A 19,253-nucleotide genomic window follows, 5' to 3' on the forward strand; every position below is an offset into this window, starting at 1 on the left:
TCTACCTAGCAGTGGTGGGGCAGCGTAAGTGAGTCTTTGCCCCTGAAACGTGCTGTGTGTAAAGGTCCTGGGAAGCTATAGGTTAATTTGCTGGGTCTGGTCTCTGTCGCCAGACTTTTCCCACTCAAGGATTCTTGTAGTTTGCTGACACTATTGTCCGTTCCTTGAGCACATGTTTAATGGAGCACGAACTATGTGTCCCGTAGTGTTTCCTTGGTGGTGACCCTACAGAAGAATCCCTTCCCCTCACTGACCTTCCATTCTGGACTGAAAAGGATAAGAACTACTAAAGAAAAATCTGTATGGGGAGAAAGGCCCAGGTGGGAAGAGGGGCCAGGGAGTGGAGTTTCAGGTAGATTGTTCACACGTGAACTGAGACCTGGGTTTACAAAGAACCCCAGCCATGTAAGGACAAGTATTGTAAATAGAATAGCACGTGCCAAGGCCCTGGGGCAGGTTGAGGACTTGGTATGTTTGGATGATGACTAGGAATCGTCAGTGGTCATGATTTTAGTGAAGAGATGAAAGTAGGAGATGGAGTTAGTGATCCAGGCAGGGGCAGAGCATTCAAAACTTCAAATGTCAGGATAAGAGGTTTAGGAATTTGAGTGCAAATGGAAATCAGTGGTTTTTAGCAAAGGATGGATCTGATCTGACCTAGGCTTTGCAAATGGGAAGATTGTAGACAGGTCAATGAACAGGGGCTATAGCCAGGCCTGATAGGGATGGGGGGCACTGAGGGCCAAGGCTTTATTGGGCTACACTTGTGGGTAAAACCTTCATGTCTCACTTTACCAGGCAAGGGTAGCAAGGAATGAGAGCCCTGACTCCTGGGTCTACCAGGATTTGGTCCTGAACCCTACTGACCTTGACTTCTCAGATCTGCAGTGGCCAATACTGTAGCCACATGTGGCTATTTAATTAAATTAATTGAAAGTGAACACCGCTGGGTGCCAGTGACTCATGACTGTATGTAATCCTGGCTACTCAGGAGGCTGACATCTGAGGATCATGGTTCTAAGCTAGCCAGGGTAGGAAAGTCCATGAGACTCTTATCTCCAGTTAACCAGCAAAAAGCCAGAACTGGAGTCAGCTGTGGCTCAAGTACAGCCCCAGCCTTGAGTGGAAAAAGCCAAGGGAGAGCACCCAGGCCTACATTTCAGTTGCCACGCGTGACAGGTGATGATCCTGCTAGACAGAAAAAATGAGCACCTCAGAAAGTTCTATCAGTGATTCTTCAGATAGGACTTAACCTCATTAAGCCTCAGTTTCCCTTTCTGTAAAATGGGGATAATCATAGGACCCTCTTGGCAACCCTCTCTGAGGTTTGGCTCTGAAGCCGCTGACCCCAGCCTGCGATGCCTGCTGAGCTGGCGCCCTTTCTGTCCCCATCTGGGCCCTGGCCCTGGCCCAAGCCGACCCAGAACCCAAACTCAGGCGGAGGATCCGGGGCCGAGCGTCCCCTGGAGGCTGCGCCGCGTCCTGCCACGCGGAACTGCCGGCAGGGGGCGCTGTGCGCGGCGAGCGGGGGGGGGCGGGGGGAGGAGGCGCCGGTAAGAGGCGTGGTCAGGATAACGGGGCGTGGCTAGGTCAGCAGCGCGGGGCGGAGAATGGTGGTGTCAAGGCAGTGGGGCGTGGCTAGGGTAGCGGGGCGTGGCTAAGGGGCGTGGCCAGGGTAGCGGCACGGGGCGGGGCTAGGGCAGCGGGGCGGGGCCGAGACCGCTGGGGGCGAGCGCACCGCGCGCTGTGCGGGACGCCAGCAGCCGGGAGCCGAGCCGGGACGAGCGCGCGGGCTGCGCCGGCGATGCCGCGCCCCCGGGCCGGGCTGTAGCGGGGGGCCGCGGCCGGAGCGCACGCCCGGAAAGCCGGACATGGAGGTGGTGGACGAGACGGAGGCGCTCCAGCGCTTCTTCGAAGGTGAGAGCCGGCGGGCTAGCGGGCACCGTCGTCCGGGAGGGGGCTTCGGGTGGTTCCTGCCACGCCGGCACCGCGCGTGGCCCCCATCGCGGGGGTCTGCACAGGCGTGGGTCCCCTCTGCTGCCTCCCCTGACACGCAGCTTCCTTGGGGCTGTGTCGTCTTCCCGGCTCGGTCTCCCTCCGGCCGTCCCGTTGGGACCTTCAGTGCTGACACCGCACCCCCCTCCCCCGCCCCGGCACACTTCCCATCCGTGGTCTGGAGCCTACCTTCTGGGACCTTCCATCTCTCAAGGCTGGTTGCCCGATGCCCAGCCTGCCCCCTAGAAACCAAGACCCCCTTGCATGCCTTTTAGGTAGTGGCCTCCCCTCCGCCCATCTCCATGGCCTCCCTGCGGGGCTTCCCCGGAACGGGGCTTGGGACCCCCTTGGAGATTGTCATGGCCATGCTCAGTGCTCTTTCTTCCCAAGGCTAATTACGCTGTTTTGGGGCAGGGAGCGGAGACTAGTACTGGGGTTTGAAGTCAGGAAGTCTGGTGCTCTACCACTTGAATCACGGTGACACTTCTGGACCTTCCCCCCTCCTTTGGTGTTTAATTGAAGATAAGAGTCTCCCAGACTTTCCCATCCATGCTGGCTTTGAACCTCTTTCCTCACACTTCAGCCACCTGAGTAGCTAAAATTACAGGCATGAGCCACAGTGCCCAGCTGACATTTCACTTTGAAGCAATTGTTCCTCCCCTACCTGAGGCAGGACCTCTCTCCAGCATGCTTCCTAGGCATAGAATTGTGTGTGTGTGTGTGTGTGTGTGTGTGCGCGCGCGCGCGTGTGCGCGCGCCCTCGTGCCTTCTCTAGAACTGGAACTCTGGGTCTGGGTGCTGTCCGTAAGCTTTCTTATTCAAGGCTAGAGCTCTGCCACTTCAACACTTCAACCACAGCTCCATTTCCAGCTTAATGGGGGCTGGCTTTGAACTGCGATCCTTAGATCTGACTCCTGAGTAGCTAGGATTCCAGGCATGAGCCACCGGTGCTGGCTTGGGATAGAATTTTCTTGAAGCTGGTATCCCCTACACCAGCTACCTCTGCTCTTAGAGACACCCCCCAATACTGAGAACTGCATCCCACCGGCCCCATGAGACTCCTTAGGCTGCTCTCCCAAGCTGTCCTGAGAGCTACGCCTCTTCCCCACAAGAAGCGACCCCAGCCTGCTCTCACCTTGACCTGAAAGGACCCTCCCTCCCTCACAGTGGCATCTGTGCTTACCCCATCATGTTTTCTTCACCCCACCCCCCACATCGGTTTTAGAAGTGTGTTCCTGTGTCTTACCATCTCCCCCACTCTTCCTGAGCAGCCCCTACCTCTCCTCTAGGGCTGCCCCTCCTCTGTGAGTACTCTGGAGGGAGGGGAGAAAGTGTGGGAGGGGAGGAGGGGAGGGGGGAGGGGGGAGGTGCAAGGTGATGTCTCCCAGCCTACTGTGCGTCTCAGATGCCCACAGGGACAGTGAGCCAGGACTGCTGGCCCCTTTGGCATCCCTCTCTAGTATCTTGGGGATCCTAGCTCCTACCTCATCCTCTCCCCTGGTCCCTAAATTCCTATTCTGCTCCTTAGTGGGTGAAGAGCCTTCCTTGGGGGAGACTCTCTCCTGGTCCCCGCTATACTGGGACAACAGGGTACAGGGATGAAATTGGGGCCAACGTTTCATGTCTAGTCCCTGGTTTCCTGGGGAGTCCCTTGGGTAGGAGAGGAAGGCCTTCCTCTGCCTTAGTCTCTCTGTGAAGTTGGTAGCGGGGAGGGCTTGGCAGGAACCTTTGTTCCTGCTAGCTGAGCAGCCAGGCCAGAGCACCCCCAAGCCTCAGCTGTCCTGCTCCGGGACTGTCACATGGTGGATCCTGAGGCACCTGGAGTAATTGAGGGGTGCTAAGTAGCTCTCCCTCAGTCCCAGGGACTCTTACTCTCCACGGACATCATTTGTCCTCCAGCAACCTTTTAGGCGGAACCCTTGGGAAAGGGGATGGGGTCCCCAGGTAGAAGGGAAAGACTCTGGTCTTTGATGGGCATAGAGAACTGACTTGGGGTGCCTGGTACCTGCAAAATACCCAGATGGCCTGTGGGCCAGATCCCCTTGATTCCTAAAGATACCCTTACACTGCTTGCCCCAGACCTGGGCCTCAGGCAGAGGGGTGAGCCTGGCTGGTCTGGCTCCCTGCTCCTAAGCCAAACCTTCTCTCCTGCCCTGGAAGGAGGGGGGGGCGCGGGGGCTGACGCCACGGCTCAACCATGCGGCTGCCTGGTGGGGAGGCTGCCCTGCTCCCTCCAGAGAGATAAGAGGAGACTCAAGAATGTCTGTGGGGAGCAGGGTGGGGTGTGGGGCTGGCTGCCCAGGAGGGCTGGGCTAGGGAAGGCTACAGCATCTGAGATGGAGGCAGGGTGCTAGACACCAAGGGCTGGTCTCTCAGGCCCTTTGGAATGGGAAGGCCCAGCAGAGAATGGGGGTGGGGGGAAGGGATGGTGGGGTCCCAATAGGGGCATGGCATCCCTGAGGCTGAACTCAAAAGCCTGAGAAAGAACTAGAAGAGGGATCAGGAAGCTGTGTTTTGTGCGTGTGGCTGTCATTTCTGAGCTCATCGGAGGACCCCGTATATTCTCATACTCAGGGCTGGGGATCCCTGAGTCCTGACCTCGTCCCCTCGTGGGCTCAGTGGCTCCAACTTAGACAGTGAACAGAGGGCCTCAGGCTTTTAGCTCTGGGATGGGAGACAGGAAGGGGTGATCATGTCAAAGACCACAGACACACACACACACACACACACACACACACACACACACACACACACACACACACACACGCACACACTGGACCTGCTGTCCGTGCCTCCTCATGGGCCTGGTCCTGCTGGGCGGGTAATGGGAGACTGGGGGACTAAGGCGCTTTGGGCCTCTTGCGGGAGGCCGGGACAGGGCAGCCCCCTCGAGGCTGGTACAGCCGGGCCCTTGTGACCATCCAGCTAATCCCCTCCAGAGAAGCCAGGGCAGCCCAGACCAGCGGGCACAGGGCTGTCAGAGGGAACCCTCCTGGCAGGATGCACTGGCTCTCAGCAGGTAACCGGGGTGTAGGAATAGGTGTGTTTCTCATCACCTAACTGGCAAGGCCATGAGGGCTGTGTGACTCTGGGCAAAACCTGTGCCTTCTATGGACTCTTTGTTCCTCACCTGTAAAAGCAGAGGTGGTCATGATGCCTTCAGCCCTGGTGAGCCCCCTCAGTATTGAGAAGAGGGGGACACTGTAGGGATGGCTGAGCCTGAAGGGGGTGGGCTGGCCTCTGACTTGAGGCTGGGATGAGCAGCGGTACCCCCAGAACACAGGTGGGTATGGAGGGGCCTCAGCAACTGCTGGGAATCTGGCATCCAGCCAGGGTGTAACAGCTACTGAGTTCTGGGGCTGCCTCCCAGCCTCTAGATGGGAAGGCTGGGTCTCCACTAAGGGTTTGGGGCCCTCCATCCAATCTCTGGAGTCCCCCAGGCTGGATGGGGTGGCCTGGGTCTCACCCATAGTGAGTCTGAAGGGCGGCCTGGCCGACTTCCTTCTCTGGCCTCCGTTCCCCGCAAGTGTACGAAGTGGATGGGATCCGAGCAGAGTTTCCAGTGTGATCATTTTCAGACATCCAATAAATAGCCTGTGATTGGACACACAAGGCAGACAATTGGGGGCTGGCTCTCCAGAGCCCCACGACCAGGGTCTGAGAGACACCTCTGGCTCGGCACTGCGCGGGGTGAGGTACGGGGTCAGCCTTTTTCCAAGGGGCCAAGAGTGAGGCTCATAGAGGAAGGGTGACTTAGCCAGTCAGCCCAAGTTGACCTGGCCCCCAGCTCTCTCTTCTGCCAGCTGGGCCCGGGGGAGGGGCTACTTGTTGGGGACAGCATCTTTGCCTCCAAGCCTCAAGTGGAGGCTACCTGATGGTTTGAGAGGCTCCCACCTGTACAGCAGTGTGGGCTGAGGCGGGCTGTGTGAATCCTCTCTATCTGTCTGTCTGTGGTATACCCAGGAGGAAGTGAGTGGAGTGGGGAACAGGGTTGGGATGAGACGAGGAGGACTCCTGTCCCAGCTCCCATCCCTGAGCTGATTTGCCAGACCCAGCCCTCGGGCCCTGGGCCAGGTGAGGGGGAGATGCTTGAGGGGTCTGACTCATCCCCAGGTCCCCACACCCAGCTGTGGGCCAGAGGGTGTGCAGGAAATGGCCCCAACCAATGGAGGCCACACTGGAACCAAAGTGTTGGGTGGAGGGTATGCTGTGGGACGCAGCTGTGGGACGCACCTGTGGAGATCAGTGTTAGCTAGGGTCAGGGAGCAGTCACCAGCTCCTGTTCTTGGGCCTAACCTGAATCTTGGGAGGGTCTCAATAGAGTACCCTTGGGGAGAGGCCTTTGGCAGAAGCAAAAGGGGACAGACAAGCCACTCTAGGCAGAATGGCCTCTTCCTGGGGACACCCCCCTCAGCTCCTAAGGAGTTACAGCACTGGGTGGTGGGGGGAGGAGGCTGGCAGCAGAGGCTGCTGGGTAACAACCCAGTGGGGGCTGCTGATTGGTTGCTCCCCTTGGACTTTGCCCTCCCCGATAAGGCTGGGGCAGAAATCATTAACTGAATCATTAACTTGGGGTGGCCCTGCCTGGCCCAGTCAGGCTGCCTCCCTTGATTTTCCTCTTTCCTCCTTCCCAGAGCCTAGCTGTTCCTCTGGGCCTCAGTTTCCCTCCGTGAGGGGCTCCTCTCCCATCTCCAGATCTCCAGTCCTCGCGATTGCTGGGTGTGGGTGGTCTGTGGGCTGGACGCAGGGAGGACAGCAGATTGGATTTGTCCCTGTGCTGGGTGGTCAGCGGGAGCCACTGCTGGCTTAGCCTCTTCCCCTCCTCCTCTCATCTGTAAAATGGGAGCTTACTTGTAGTCCTCCTCAGCGGTTACCTCTGGAGGTTTCTGTGAGATTGGATAAGGCAGCCTGCAGCGCCCGGCCTGGCTACGCCTCTGATGCCTGAACCAGAGGCAGGTGCTATGTGCTATGTGCCTGTCTCAAGAGGTGCTGTGTCCCACAGGGCAGGATGGTGCCCCTCCCAGACTCAGGCTTGGGCCCTGTTAGTTGGCACTGTGTGTTTCAGGGGACCCCCCATTTCTGATCTCCTTTTTCTGGGGGGGTGTGAGGAACACATTCCACCTTTGGGGTACATTCTACATGCACTGTGACAAGTCTGGCCCTGGTGCCTGTTTCTGGTCCCCTCTGTGTCATCCTCCATCCCAGAGATGCAGAACTTGTTCCAGTGGGACAGGAGACCTAGGTGGATGGATCCACAGCCCCACATTGGCCCCTGATGCCCTGCCCCCGCCCCCTTTGGTTGTAGGCAGGGAAGAGCGGGGGGGGGGGTGTAGCTTGGATAGCTACACCTAAAACCCATTTGCTCATTTGGATCTGTTAGCATCTGGAGTGGAGAGGGCCTGCCCACAGCCAGTGGAGAGGGGAGTGGAAGGGAAAAAGAAGGGGCAAAGTCCTTCTGGGGGGCCTGGTCCAGACTATGAAGCTCTGTCTTGGAGAGGGGGTGGCTGGGCCAGGCTCACCTGGGCTCTCCTCACCTGTCTTGTCATCTGACTCTGTCCTCTAGCGTATCAGCTCCCTGGGGCCTCAGGTCTGGCCTGGTTCGTTTACTGCTGAGTCCCGAGCCCAGCTCCCTGCTTGACACATAAGGCAAACCTCCCGGGTGGGTGGAGGTCCTGGTGCGGGTAGAGGTGGGCGCTGTGGTCAGGAGAGCATGATGGAGTGTCGCAGACAGGTGGGCAGGGCCACTACACAGCGTGTGTGTGGCCTTCCTGTTCTGGGCCTTGTGGCAGAGGGTCAGAGGCATTGTGGGGGGATATAAGTTGGCCCCTTGGGCAATTTGGGTAGGGGCTTCCAGAGGTAAGTGAGGTTCTGGGAAAGTGTAGGTTCCCTAAGAACCAGCCACAGGTGATGACCTCAGTTGATCTAAGCTGAGACGTGGGCGCGTCTTGGAGCTGTGAGGTCAGTTTGTGTCATCCTGAGGACAGGGGACCCGGGACATGAAGGCAGCCCGGACTCTCTGCAGGCCGGCTGGATATTTTGTTGAGAAGTCGGGAGGAAACGGAGACAGGTGTGACTTGGGTTTGATGATCTGAGGGGACAATGACTGGAGAGCCAGGTCTTCTCTCAAGCATGGCTTTTGGGCCCAAGAGGAGAATTTGGTGCAGAGACGCAAAGTCTTGCTGGCATGATCGCATCAATAAAGATAGAAAGTCCCAATCAGGGGAGGCCAGAGCCCTTCTGAGCCCTGCTGTAGAGGAGCCTGTGAATGTGAGGAGACAACCCACAGCAGTGGGGGGCTGTCTGTGACTGGGGTAATTGCGGAGGGACTGCAGGCATCTGCTTACCACTGGGCAGGGGACAATATCTGGTCATGGCCTAGAGACTAGAAGAAGGTCAGCATAGTATAGTCATGCCTTAGACAAACTGGAGGGGCTTTGAGAGACTCAGAAACTTCCTTGTGGGAAGGCTGAGAACAGATAGAGCCCAGGCAGAGGCAGCCTTTGGGCTCAGGACCCCCAACCCACCCACGATGTACTCCATTTGACCAAAGGAAGCCGAGGCTCAGGGTGGTCAGGTCCCTTTCTGAAGGCCCCGCAGAAGTGCCAGGTGGGCAGCGCGTGATTCTCTGTGATTCAGACGCCTTGAGGGGACACTCAGGGACCAGCCTTGGGCCCCCATGCCCTGTTCATCCCGAGTGCAAACCTACCCAGCAGGCCTCTGGCCCCTATATGCTCAGGTCTTTGCCCACCCTGCCCATGGCCACGTGGCTGAGGGGATTTCCGCCATGTTTGGGCATGAATTGACAAGTGCCCCATTGACGGGGCAGGGGAGGGGGTGGGCAGGGCACAAGCCTCCCACTGTGCCGGGTCCCCACCCTCCCCCGTCCCCCAGGACAATGGCCGGGCCTCAGCCAGCAGCCACAGCTGGTGCTGGGGGGGGGGGGTATGAGCACGAGGAGGGGAGGAATGGAGGGGTCTAGTGTGCAGGGACCACCTGGGGTCCTGCTGCTCATGTCCTGCACCTGGGCTTAGGTCCCCTCCGTACCCCTTCCTCCTGCTCAGCTGGGTGGCCTTAAAGGGAGGAGGAGAGAAAGGGAGGGCTCTACTTCCCCACAACGCAGACCCCAGCCTGCCTGGAAAGGGGCAGTGGCTGTTTCCTGTTCCAGGCAGGTAATAAACAGCCTCAGGAAGGAGCGGGACGGGAGGAGCTCTGTTTAGTCCCAGACCCTCTGCCCAGCCTGGCCTGTCATGTTCCCCAGCTTGCCCACTTGGGCACACACATTCCAGGTGTACTTTTGGCATACCTACTGTGTGCTAAGATCTTACACCCCAAAGGAGGGAGCGCATAGCCAAGCTCTTAGACTTGGAAGCCATTCACAAGGTGTCAACCCTCGGCCTCAGTTTCCTCATCTGTAAAATGCAGAAGCCACCCACCTGCTAGGAGAGGTGGTTAGGAAAATTAACCATGAGCCACAAAAAGGGTATGGCCCGAACTGGGCACACTGGCCACTCTCTGGACACTCACCCTCCCAGGAATATGATCTGGGAAGAAGAGTGGACAATCTGATGGGAAAGTAGAATCGAGGCCCAGGGGACAGTCAGAGCATCTTCCCCCGGGGGGCACTGGAAATGGAAGGAAATGAGAGTCTGCCTTTTGCAGCGGAGAGAGTTATAAGTGCAAAGGCCCAGTGGTGGAGCTTGTATTTGGCCTAGCCTGGGAAGGGTCTGGACTCCTGAGAGTTGTGCAGAAGGAAAGCTAGCAGGAAGTGTTTGTGCTCAAGGAGTGAGCCAACCATGCCAGGCCTTGGACAGGGAAGGTCTCTGGGTTTGTCCCAAGTGGTGGGAAGTTGTTGGAGGGTCTGAAGCAGGGAGGATGCGGAGAAGCTGGTGGTTGGCTGCCTTATGGTGCCCCTCTCTGTTTGTGGGGCCTTGGGCCATCTTCAGCAGCCTGCTTCTCAGGGGAGTGTCCTGAGGATTGGGGTGAACCTGTGCCTCTCCCGAGCCTCCTGCCTGCAGTGCCCTCATGAGATCCAGTGACATTCTCGGGACTTTGGCCATGGTGGGGAGGGGCATCCTGAGAATGTCCCCTAGGGACTGTACCTCCCTCCCACCTCTGAATCCCGGTCTCCAGCAAGCCCCTGTTTAGGACAGACCCCCAGTGTGGATTGTGGGGTGGGCTGCTCCCCCGCCCCCGCCCAGTGGCTAACTACACAGCATGGGTCAAAGACAAGACAGGCCTCCAAGGCAGGCTTGTAGAGAGAAGAAGGCGGGGGTCGGCATGCCTTGGGAGGCCCTTCAGCATCTCCTCCAGTCCTGGGCCCACCCCTACCCTGCCATCAGCCCCCTGCTCCCCCCTCGGTCCTCCCGGCCCCTGGCACGGAGGGTCCCTCCTCCCCCCAGCCACATCTGGTTCTTGTTAGGGTCTCCCAGGATGCCTCTGCCTGTGCCCCCACCTCCGCCCCCCACCCGTGGGGGAGATTAGGGGTGATTAGGAGTGCTCCTGGCTAGCAGAGGAGGAGGAGGAGAAGGAGGAACCGGAGACTGAGAGCTGGGCCTGTTATAAATAGCAGCATCCTGACGGCAACAGCCCATCATTCATTCACTCTCCATTCCAAGTTCAGTCTCAAGAACCTGCAGCTTGGGTGGTGGGGGTGGGGGCGAGGTGGGGAGGAGCTCCTGTCCCTCTTCCTGACTCTTAGATCTTGGGCTTTTGATCTTCCCTCCTAGCCACTAGGTGGGACAGACCACGTGGGCAGGGCAGGGGTTGGGGGAGGCCCCTCACCTCGCCACACCTTCTTCCCTAGAGTCTGGCCCTGTATCTGGAGTTGATTCCTCTTTGCTGTGCTGTCTTGGGCAAGACTTGACCTCTCTCTGAACAGTGATCCAGTTCATGGAGGTGTTTGGGAAGTCAGCTGCATAATGCATTTAGAATAGTGCCCTGTCAGTCACTAGGACCCGCCCCCACATCCCTGTCACCCCCCATCACTGTCATGGTCATGACTGAAAAACAACTCTGTGACATGGGACCTGAAGAGCTTGCAGGTACTGTGCAGGCACAGTGAACTCCCGTGCCTCAAAAAGCAAGCAGCACACAGTAGGTGCTCAAGAAACAGGCACTGTGGTTGCCAGGGAGGATGGTGTGGGGTACTGGAAGGTAGGTCTACCCAGTGGTTCTTCCCAGCTCCACCGGGTGCGGCCATGGGTCATGCATGGTGGGTGACCTCGGCTACCAGCTGGGTGAGCGGGTGGGGGTCAGTAGGAGGGCCTGGCCTGTTCGAGCAGCTCGTGACTCCTGGGAGGGCTTAACTGCTCATTAATCACCTAAGCGGGGCTCAGCATTCTTGAAATGCCAGCTGGGGCCAAGGGAGGGGACAGGGGTGGGGGGCTTGGGGTCCCCAGAGCTCTGGAGGCCGGGAAGCAAGGACAGCCATTCCATTTTGCAGAGCTCCTAGTGGGTGCTAGAAATCACCTAGATCTCCCCTGCCCAAGGAAGTGCTAGCTGCCCATGCCCCCATTTTCCCAATGAGAAGACTGAGGCTCACCATGGGCTCCACCCACCCTGCCCCCTCCCCCGCCAGGGTCACATGACAGGGAGTGGCTGAGCTGGGATTTGTTCCTGAACTGTCTGAGCTCTCTGTTCCCAGGGGAGCCGGCCTGGGGTTGCCCACCCCGGACTCCAGATCCCAGGAGAGCATGGGCGGGCCTTTGCCTGGGTGAAGCTGGCCAGCCCAGGTCAGCGGCGTGGGTGGGGCCGTCTGCCATTATCAAGGTTGACGCATCTCCCCACGTCAGCCCCCTTATCACCTCACCCTCCAGCTCCCCCACACACAAGGTGACCCTGGGAGAGAAAAAGGCCAGCACCACCCCCTCTCCTCCCTCACGATGCCCCGCAGTCCTGGGCCACCTTTTCTGAGTCCCTCCCCACCATGGGCCCAGGGCCAGGAGGGAGAGCCTCCATGCCAGGCCTGGCTAGGTGATCGGGACTTCTGCCTCCCCGATGTGGGGTATTTGGGCTGTGGGCCTGCCTACCAAGGGCGGCTTGGGATCAGGCATTCCTGATTCTGGAGTCTAGGGTGCAGTGGCTCCTCTAGTCTCTGGGCCTCCAAGGTGTGTGCTCCCCCCAGTCTAGGCCTCGTGCCTCCACGTACCCGCAGCTGGGCCACCTGTAACCCATCACAGGGGACAGGGCTTGGCGAGTACTGGGTCTGAGCGCCCAGGGTGGCGGACCCTCCACGGCCCCTTATAAGAAGACCTAGGGCAGAAAGGCTTGGGATACTGCTGGGACTTGCTTCTAAGGGAGTGGAGGGACTTCCTCCTGGAAGGAAGTAGGCTGGGGCCCAAGGCTTCGGGGTCCATGGGGAGCCACCTCAGCCCAGCCCATTCCTCACCCTGCAGGCCATGACATCAGCGGTGCCCTGGAGCCCTCCAACATCGACACCAGCATCCTGGAAGAATACATCGGCAAGGAGGATGCTGCCGACCTGTGAGTCACCCTGGCTCTGCCCTGAGGGCCCGGTGCAAGCCCGGAGGCCGACCCGGTCCTCATCCTTTCCCCGTGCTCACCCCTGGGTCCTCTGGGGACTGAGCCTCCTCTCTTCCCCACAGCTGCTTCCCTGACATGGCGGCTCCGGCCAGTGCGGCCTCCTTCCCCCACGGGCAGCCTGCCATCCCCAGCTCCAGTGGGCTCCACCACCTGAGCCCCCCAGGAAGCGGACCCTCCCCCGGGCGCCACGGCCCCCTCCCGCCCCCAAGCTACGGCACCCCACTCAACTGCAACAACAACAATGGCATGGGGGCTGCTCCTAAGCCCTTCCTGGGGGGCTCTGGGCCCCCCATCAAGGCTGAGCCAAAGGCTCCCTATGCCCCAGGGTGAGTGAGGGCAGAAAGTGGGTGGGAACAGGATACAGGGGTTCAGCATCTGTGATGGAAAGGGCCTAGGGGATAAGGCTGTCCTGTACAGAGTTGGGGCATGGGGGGACCCCCGGCTGAGGCAGGGGGTACCGTGGGCTTTGTTCTGAGGCAGTCGGCAGACACAAGTGTTCAGAGCAGGGCAGGGATGAGGGCTGAAAGAAATGCTAGAAAAACAATCTCTGAGGGGCTGGGAAGGTGGCTCAGTGGTAGAGTGCTTGCCTAGCATGCATGCAGCTCTGGGTTTGATTCCTCAGCACCACATAAGCAGAAAAAGCTGGAAGTGGCGCTGTGGCTCAAGGGGTAGAGCGCTTCAGCCTTGAGCTGAAGAGCTCAGGGATAGCGCCCAGGGCCAGAGTTCAAGACCCATGACCTAAAAGAAAAAAGTCTCTGAAAGTAGTGTGCAGAGGGGAGCAAGAGGGTGAGTCTGGCCACAGGACCTTTTACACACGCGTGCACAACCATGGGACACCAGGCACAGGCCACCGGTCTACTCGCCCATACAGTTAGCTGACATTTCCTGTGACCCAGAGAATGTGGGCCGTGGCTCAGACAGTTCCCCTGCCCCAAAAAAAGGCTTGTGGAGCCAGAGCTCTGTCCTGAGAAAACCAGGTCCTGCCCATCCTCCCCTGGCTCTCCAAGGAATCCAAGCCAGCTCTCAGACCCAGCTCTGCCTGACTCCAGGGCAGCCCCCAGGTTCATGCTCAATGGTTCAAGGACCTTAGGAAAGTTCTGGTTTTCCTGGATCAGAGTCAGGGACCTGGCTTGGTAGAAGAAGCCTAGATTGCTGGTGCCAGCCCTAGCCCTAGTCTTGGCTCTGGCTCCATTTGCTAGTGTCCTGCTCTGGTGACCTATGACTTTTGACCTATGTCAGGTCATAGGTGAGCTCCCTGTGTTTCCTCCACATGGTCATGATGGAAATTAAGTAAGTCTTAAGTGGGGACAATGGAGAAGGTGGATTGAGACCCTGGCTTATGGGGGACAGAAATGGAGGGCAGGCTTGGTTGGGGCTGCAGCAGAAGGTAGACTGGCTGTGGGAGGCCAGGATGCCGTCCCTAAGCCCGAATCCTAGTGTTTACTAAGCATTTTCTAGGTGCTAAATACCTCCAGTGGTGTGGGCTCATCTGCCTTCCCCAGGAGCTAGCTCTGGAGGTCCTGACTGCCCCTGATGGCAGGATTCCAGGGCCTCCTGGAGAAGGGGGGTTTGTCCAAAGCCTTCTGGAGATCCTGAAGCCAAGCCTGCTCCAGGGAGGCACTTGTAGGTGATGGTGGAGAAAGAGGGATCCCAGGGCCGGGGATGGTAAAGCGATGACCCTGCGTGCTCTGCTCATCCCCCAGCCTTGAAACATCAAACCAAACACCACCAAATAGAGGCATAAGGAGAAGTTACAGCTTTTGTTGATGTTGTTGTTATATTTTCTGTATGTGTGTGTGTGTTGGTTTGAACTCAGGTCCTAGGTGCTGTCCCTTAGCTTTACGCTCAAGGCTGGCAATTCAAGCCACAGCTCCCCTTCTGGATTTTTGCTAATTAATTGGAAAGAAAAGTCACAGACTATGCTGCCTCAGCTGGCTTTGAACCAAGATCCTCAGATCTCAGCCTCCTGAGTAGCTCGGATTACAGGCGTGAGCCACCTGTACCCTGCTCAATGGCAGGGTTTTATGAGGACAAAATACAAGGTCCTACAGACTTGGGGTATTGATCATCCGGGGACTGGAGGCGTGGCATGTTAGAGAAAGCCAAAGCCATGATCACGAAGTGCAGGGACAGATGGGAGATGGCCTTGGAGCTGAACAGCCCTGGGGTGGGCCTGCAGGACTCGAAGCTGTGGTGAGGGGGTGTGACACTTTCCTCTGTCACCCTCACGGAACTCAGTGTAAATGAGGCCACCCCGGTGGTGGTGAGGGCTTGTCCAGGAATGAGCTGGGTCTGTGATGGAGCAGGGCTGTGTCTATGACAGCTCACTGGCCTTTCTGCTGGTTCCCTGGGCACCGTGACGGGAAGGCTCTCCAGACCTGTGAGCCAGGGATGGCCAAATTGCTGGAGAACCCCAGGTGGCCACAGTCTCTCCCTGGGCAAGCATAGGCTTTGTGCAGGACGTGTTGACCTCTGGGGCTGCTGGAGTTTGTTGTTTTTCCTGAACCACTGATAAAACAAAACTTACAAGAAAAAAAAAAAAAAAAAAAGAATCCCAGGCCTGGCAGAGCTGGCTCCCTGCCCAGTCCACACCGCCTCTGGCAGGGCAGCCCCTGGTGACCCAGTGAACCCCACCCCAGGTCCAGCTCCAAGGGCCTCGTGTCTCCAGGCAGCTGAAGGGCCTTGGTGGGTACAAGAAGGGAAGGGGGCCTGGCCCCTCTGCCAGGACCCGTGACTTTGAATCTCCAGATTGTATTCGGGGACCTGGTAACTAACAGGCCTACAGTGGCCATTTGGTCTGAGGGGATTCTGGGTAGGACTCTGAAGCCCCTTACCTACAGTTGAGCCCCGGGCCAGAGGTAGGTGTGAGGAAATCTCAGTACTGCAGCTATGGAAGATCTGGGACCACCCCCTCCCCCCATACACACACCAGAGCTTAAAGCCTAGGGGGGCTCGGCTGCTAGCCCAACTGCCTTTCTCTCTGGCCCCCCCCTGCAGCACACTGCCAGACTCACCCCCAGACTCTGGCTCTGAGGCCTACTCCCCCCAGCAGGTGAATGGTGAGTCCAGTCAGAGGCACCGCCTCCCCCTCTGGGTTTGGGCAAAGTGGTTGGGGCTGGTTGGGGCGGCCTTATCGAGGGAGGGAGGGAGAAGGGCAGGAGGGGGCCAGCAGCTGCCCAATGGGCCCAGATTATCGTTGGTCAAATACTCCCCGGCGCTGGGCTATTGTTTCCCCATGGGCGGGTGGGGAGCCGGGCCCTGCTTCTGCTGGTGATGCCACCGCCTGGCCGCCTGCGCCATGATGGACGCGCCCTTCGGGGGTAAGTGGACAGCTGGGGACGGCTGCGGGTGCAGACTGAGCATGGACCTGCCCTCCGCTGGGCCCCCTCACCTTTCCGGGTGCTGGGGGGGGTGTGCAGCAGCCCCCAGGTGGTCAAGAGCAGAATGACCGTGGGCAGCTGACTCCCTGCAGCCTGAAGAGGGGTCAAGAGTTCTGTTTATCTTACCAAAACATCCCTGGAATGCCTCCTGGGGAACAAAGGGAGCTGCAGGCCCCCCTTGGGCTGGGGGCCCAGGCCCCCCACCCCCAGCCAGGGTCCGGGCTGCTGCAGGAAGGAGTCTTGACTGAGGACAACACTGGGGTCCCAGGAGAGTCCTTTCGGGGACTATGGCAAGAGGATCTGGTCTGAGAGGACTTGGGGCTGGAGGAATGCTGAGCCTGACCAACCCTGGGGTGGGGGGGGGGAGCTGACTAGGATGGGGAGAAGGGCAGACACCCCCCCTGCCCAGGAAATTGCTTCTCTCCCCAGACTTTAGCAACCCAGCCTCCAGGTATGGCTTAGGAGGGGGGCAGAGCGTGAGATCTTGCCTAGGGAGGAAAGTGTCCCCAAACCAGTTGAGTTCAGTCTCTGATGTCCACTCCCCCCCATCTCTCCCGCAGACCCCCATCTCCTGCGCACCATAACCCCTGAGACCCTGTGCCACGTGGGGGTGGCTTCCCGCTTGGAGCACCCGCCCCCACCTCCAGCCCACCTGCCCGGCCCACCCCCACCCCCACCTCACTACCCTGTCCTGCAGCGGGACCTGTACATGAAGGCTGAGCCTCCTGTCCCTCCCTACGCTGCCATGGGGCAGGGTCTGGTGCCCACCGATCTCCACCATGCCCAGCAGTCCCAGGTGCTGCACCAACTGCTGCAGCAGCACGGAGCAGAGTAAGACTTGGGCAGCGGTGCCCTGGGAAGGTGGGGGTGGGGGTCAGTGGAGGGGTGAGGGTCTGGGCTCATCAGGGTGGAAGGACAAGGGGTAGGAAGGGCAGAGGTTCTGCCCATAATGTGGAGGCTGGCATAGTTATTCCCACTGCCCAGCAGTCCTCTGAGGACCTACAGCCACCACAAATTGCCAATGGTTGCCTTGTTTCACAGATAGGTAAACTGAGGTTCTGAGAGGGGGAAATGGCTTGCTCAGATCGTGGAACAGGGGAAGGGCAGAGTCAGGACCTGAACCTGGGGTCTGAACACTCAGTCCAGACACTAGGAGCTCTTCTACCTGCCTGCTGCAGTCCTTTGTCAATGATTGAAATTTTCTCAAGGAAAGATCCTGCAGGCTGTGAACGTTTTTCCCCAGGCTCCCTCTACCTGGATCCAAAGAAGGTCTTCCTCCCTGGCTTTTGTGGTCCGGGCCTCTGGCCTCTTTCTAACCCTGGAGATGCTCCCGCCCCAGCCCCACACACAATTAAGAATGACACCAAGAGTGGCCCCTAACACCAGCCATGTGGGGAGCATAGCTTAAGGAATTAGGGTTCCTCAGGTTGAGGTGTGGGTACTTCCTAGTGGGAAAGAAGTTCAGGGAGAGGTAGTCACCATGTTGCACACCTCTGTCCCCCAGGCTCCCCACACACCCTTCCAAGAAGAGGAAGCACTCCGAATCCCCCCCCAGCACCCTCAATGCTCAGATGTTGAATGGAATGATCAAGCAAGAGCCGGGCACTATGACAGCCCTGCCCCCGCACCCCGCCCGGGCCCCGTCCCCACCCTGGCCTCCCCAGGGCCCACTCTCACCAGGCCCTGGTTCCTTGCCCCTCAGCATCGCCCGGGTCCAGACACCACCTTGGCACCCACCAGGTGCACCCTCCCCAGGTACGTGGTTGGCCAACCTTTGGCATTGGGGGAGGGGGGGTGGGACCTGGTCACCTGGGCCCATGTGGGTGTTTGTTCCCGCTGTCTAGGTCTCCTGCAGGACAATGATAGCCTCAGTGGCTCCTACCTGGACCCTAACTACCAGTCCATCAAGTGGCAACCACATCAGCAGAACAAGTGGGCGACACTGTATGATGCCAACTACAAGGAGTTGTGAGTGACCGTTCCCCCCCCCCACTACCTCATTCCTCATTTTGGGGCATCCCAGGGCCCCACTGAGTTTCTCAATCAGAGACTGGGAGCCCCTGGGTACAGGGTGGGCAGAAAGAGCTTTCCTCTAGGAGGAACCAGGATTGGTGCTCAGCCTGCCTGACCCCTAGCTAGGCCCAGGCCTCCTGAAGGAGAGGTTATCTATCTGCCAGGGAGGGTTGTGGGAGCCAAGTCAGGAGGAGGTGGGCGGGGTTGTGTTGGGTCTGGCTCCTCCCTCCCTTCCTTCTCCACCCTCTGCTCCTGCATTCCAGAAAGGTAACAGGAAGTGGAATGGGAATGGGGAGGGCCCCTCCAGCAGCCCCCTCCCTATGGAGGGAGGACATGGGGGAAGACTGGGTCAGAGGCTGCCCGGGCATCCCTGGCCTACCATCAAGTCCCAATGGTTCCCGATTCCCAGCCCCATTGGGCCCCGCTGCCCACTCCCCTCGCTTCCCCAGGCCAGAGGCATAACAAGGTGACCCTCTCACCACCACAGTGGCCTTGGCCACTCCAGCCTCCTGGAGCTGGGCGCCCAGGCTGTGGGATTCTTCCGGGGCTGGGGAAGGGGGTGTCCGCTTCCTATGGTGGAGGTCTGGGGAGCGGTTTACACAGGGCCCTGCCCACGCCCGGGGAAGAATCCCCTCCTGTCACCTCCACACTTCTTGGGCCAACCCCTGAGACCCATTCTGGGTCTCAGGCCAGGTGGAGGTAGGGTGGGGGGAGAGAGATGAGGTGGGGAGGGGCAGTGTGACCTGGGCACTTTTTGAACACTTTGCTAGCTGAGCCAGGTGCTGAGCCTGTGGGAAGCGGTACGGGCCCCAGGCCTTCCTGTAGTCCCTGGCCAGGCCCCGAGCCCTCCTCCCCTAGCTGGGCACCCTCTTCCTGCCCAGCTTCCTCCAGGCACTCCTGGAAACTGTCCGGGGCACCTGGGGAGGATGCGCTGAGCCAGCAGTCACCCTCTCTGCTGCCACCTGGAGGTTCCCTGAGGAGGGTCAGACGCGGAACACTATGGCAGCAGCAGATGGCAAGCTTCAGCCTGTGGGGGAGTCCCAAAGTGCCCCCTCTCCTTACAGGGCAGAGCAGAGGGAGTCGGAATGAGGGTGTCTGGGGGCTTGAGCAAGCTGGTGGGCTGGGGCCGGTGTATGGCGGAGCCGGCGCCTGGTTCCACCGTTTCCATGGCAACCAGCTGTCAGGTTCAGTGAGGTTCTGCAGGCGCAGCCCCTCTCACCCCATCGCCCATGAGGGAGGGGGTTGCAGGCGGAAACAACCAAGTATGATGTCCCCAAGGGGCTTCAGGGGCCCTCTGGTGACTGCCCTCACTGGCCCCCACCC

The 19,253-nt window shown here is 59.1% G+C and overlaps 1 protein-coding gene across 5 annotated transcripts in view; it reads left to right on the plus strand.

Moving 5' to 3' along the window:
* Nucleotides 1-1,777: 1,777 nt before the first annotated feature.
* LOC138818114 (myelin regulatory factor) overlaps nucleotides 1,778-19,253 on the plus strand; it is a 30,726-nt gene continuing 13,250 nt past the window's right edge. For 4 of the 5 annotated variants that reach the window (XM_070009026.1, XM_070009027.1, XM_070009028.1 and 1 more), the window contains exons 1-7: nucleotides 1,778-1,917; nucleotides 12,390-12,477; nucleotides 12,600-12,863; nucleotides 15,535-15,596; nucleotides 16,478-16,748; nucleotides 17,422-17,672; nucleotides 17,762-17,885. In XM_070009026.1, coding sequence (XP_069865127.1) covers nucleotides 1,872-1,917; nucleotides 12,390-12,477; nucleotides 12,600-12,863; nucleotides 15,535-15,596; nucleotides 16,478-16,748; nucleotides 17,422-17,672; nucleotides 17,762-17,885 — 1,106 coding nt within the window. In that variant the 5' untranslated portion in view covers nucleotides 1,778-1,871. Of the gene's footprint in view, nucleotides 1,918-12,389; nucleotides 12,478-12,599; nucleotides 12,864-15,534; nucleotides 15,597-15,784; nucleotides 15,858-16,477; nucleotides 16,749-17,421; nucleotides 17,673-17,761; nucleotides 17,886-19,253 lie in introns of those variants that run through there. The other variant, XM_070009030.1, reaches the window with a different exon arrangement.

Source organism: Dipodomys merriami, unplaced genomic scaffold (genome assembly GCF_024711535.1).
Source record: "Dipodomys merriami isolate MVZ:Mamm:240054 unplaced genomic scaffold, mDipMer1.0.p SCAF_712, whole genome shotgun sequence".
In the NCBI taxonomy this organism is placed as follows: domain Eukaryota; kingdom Metazoa; phylum Chordata; class Mammalia; order Rodentia; family Heteromyidae; genus Dipodomys; species Dipodomys merriami.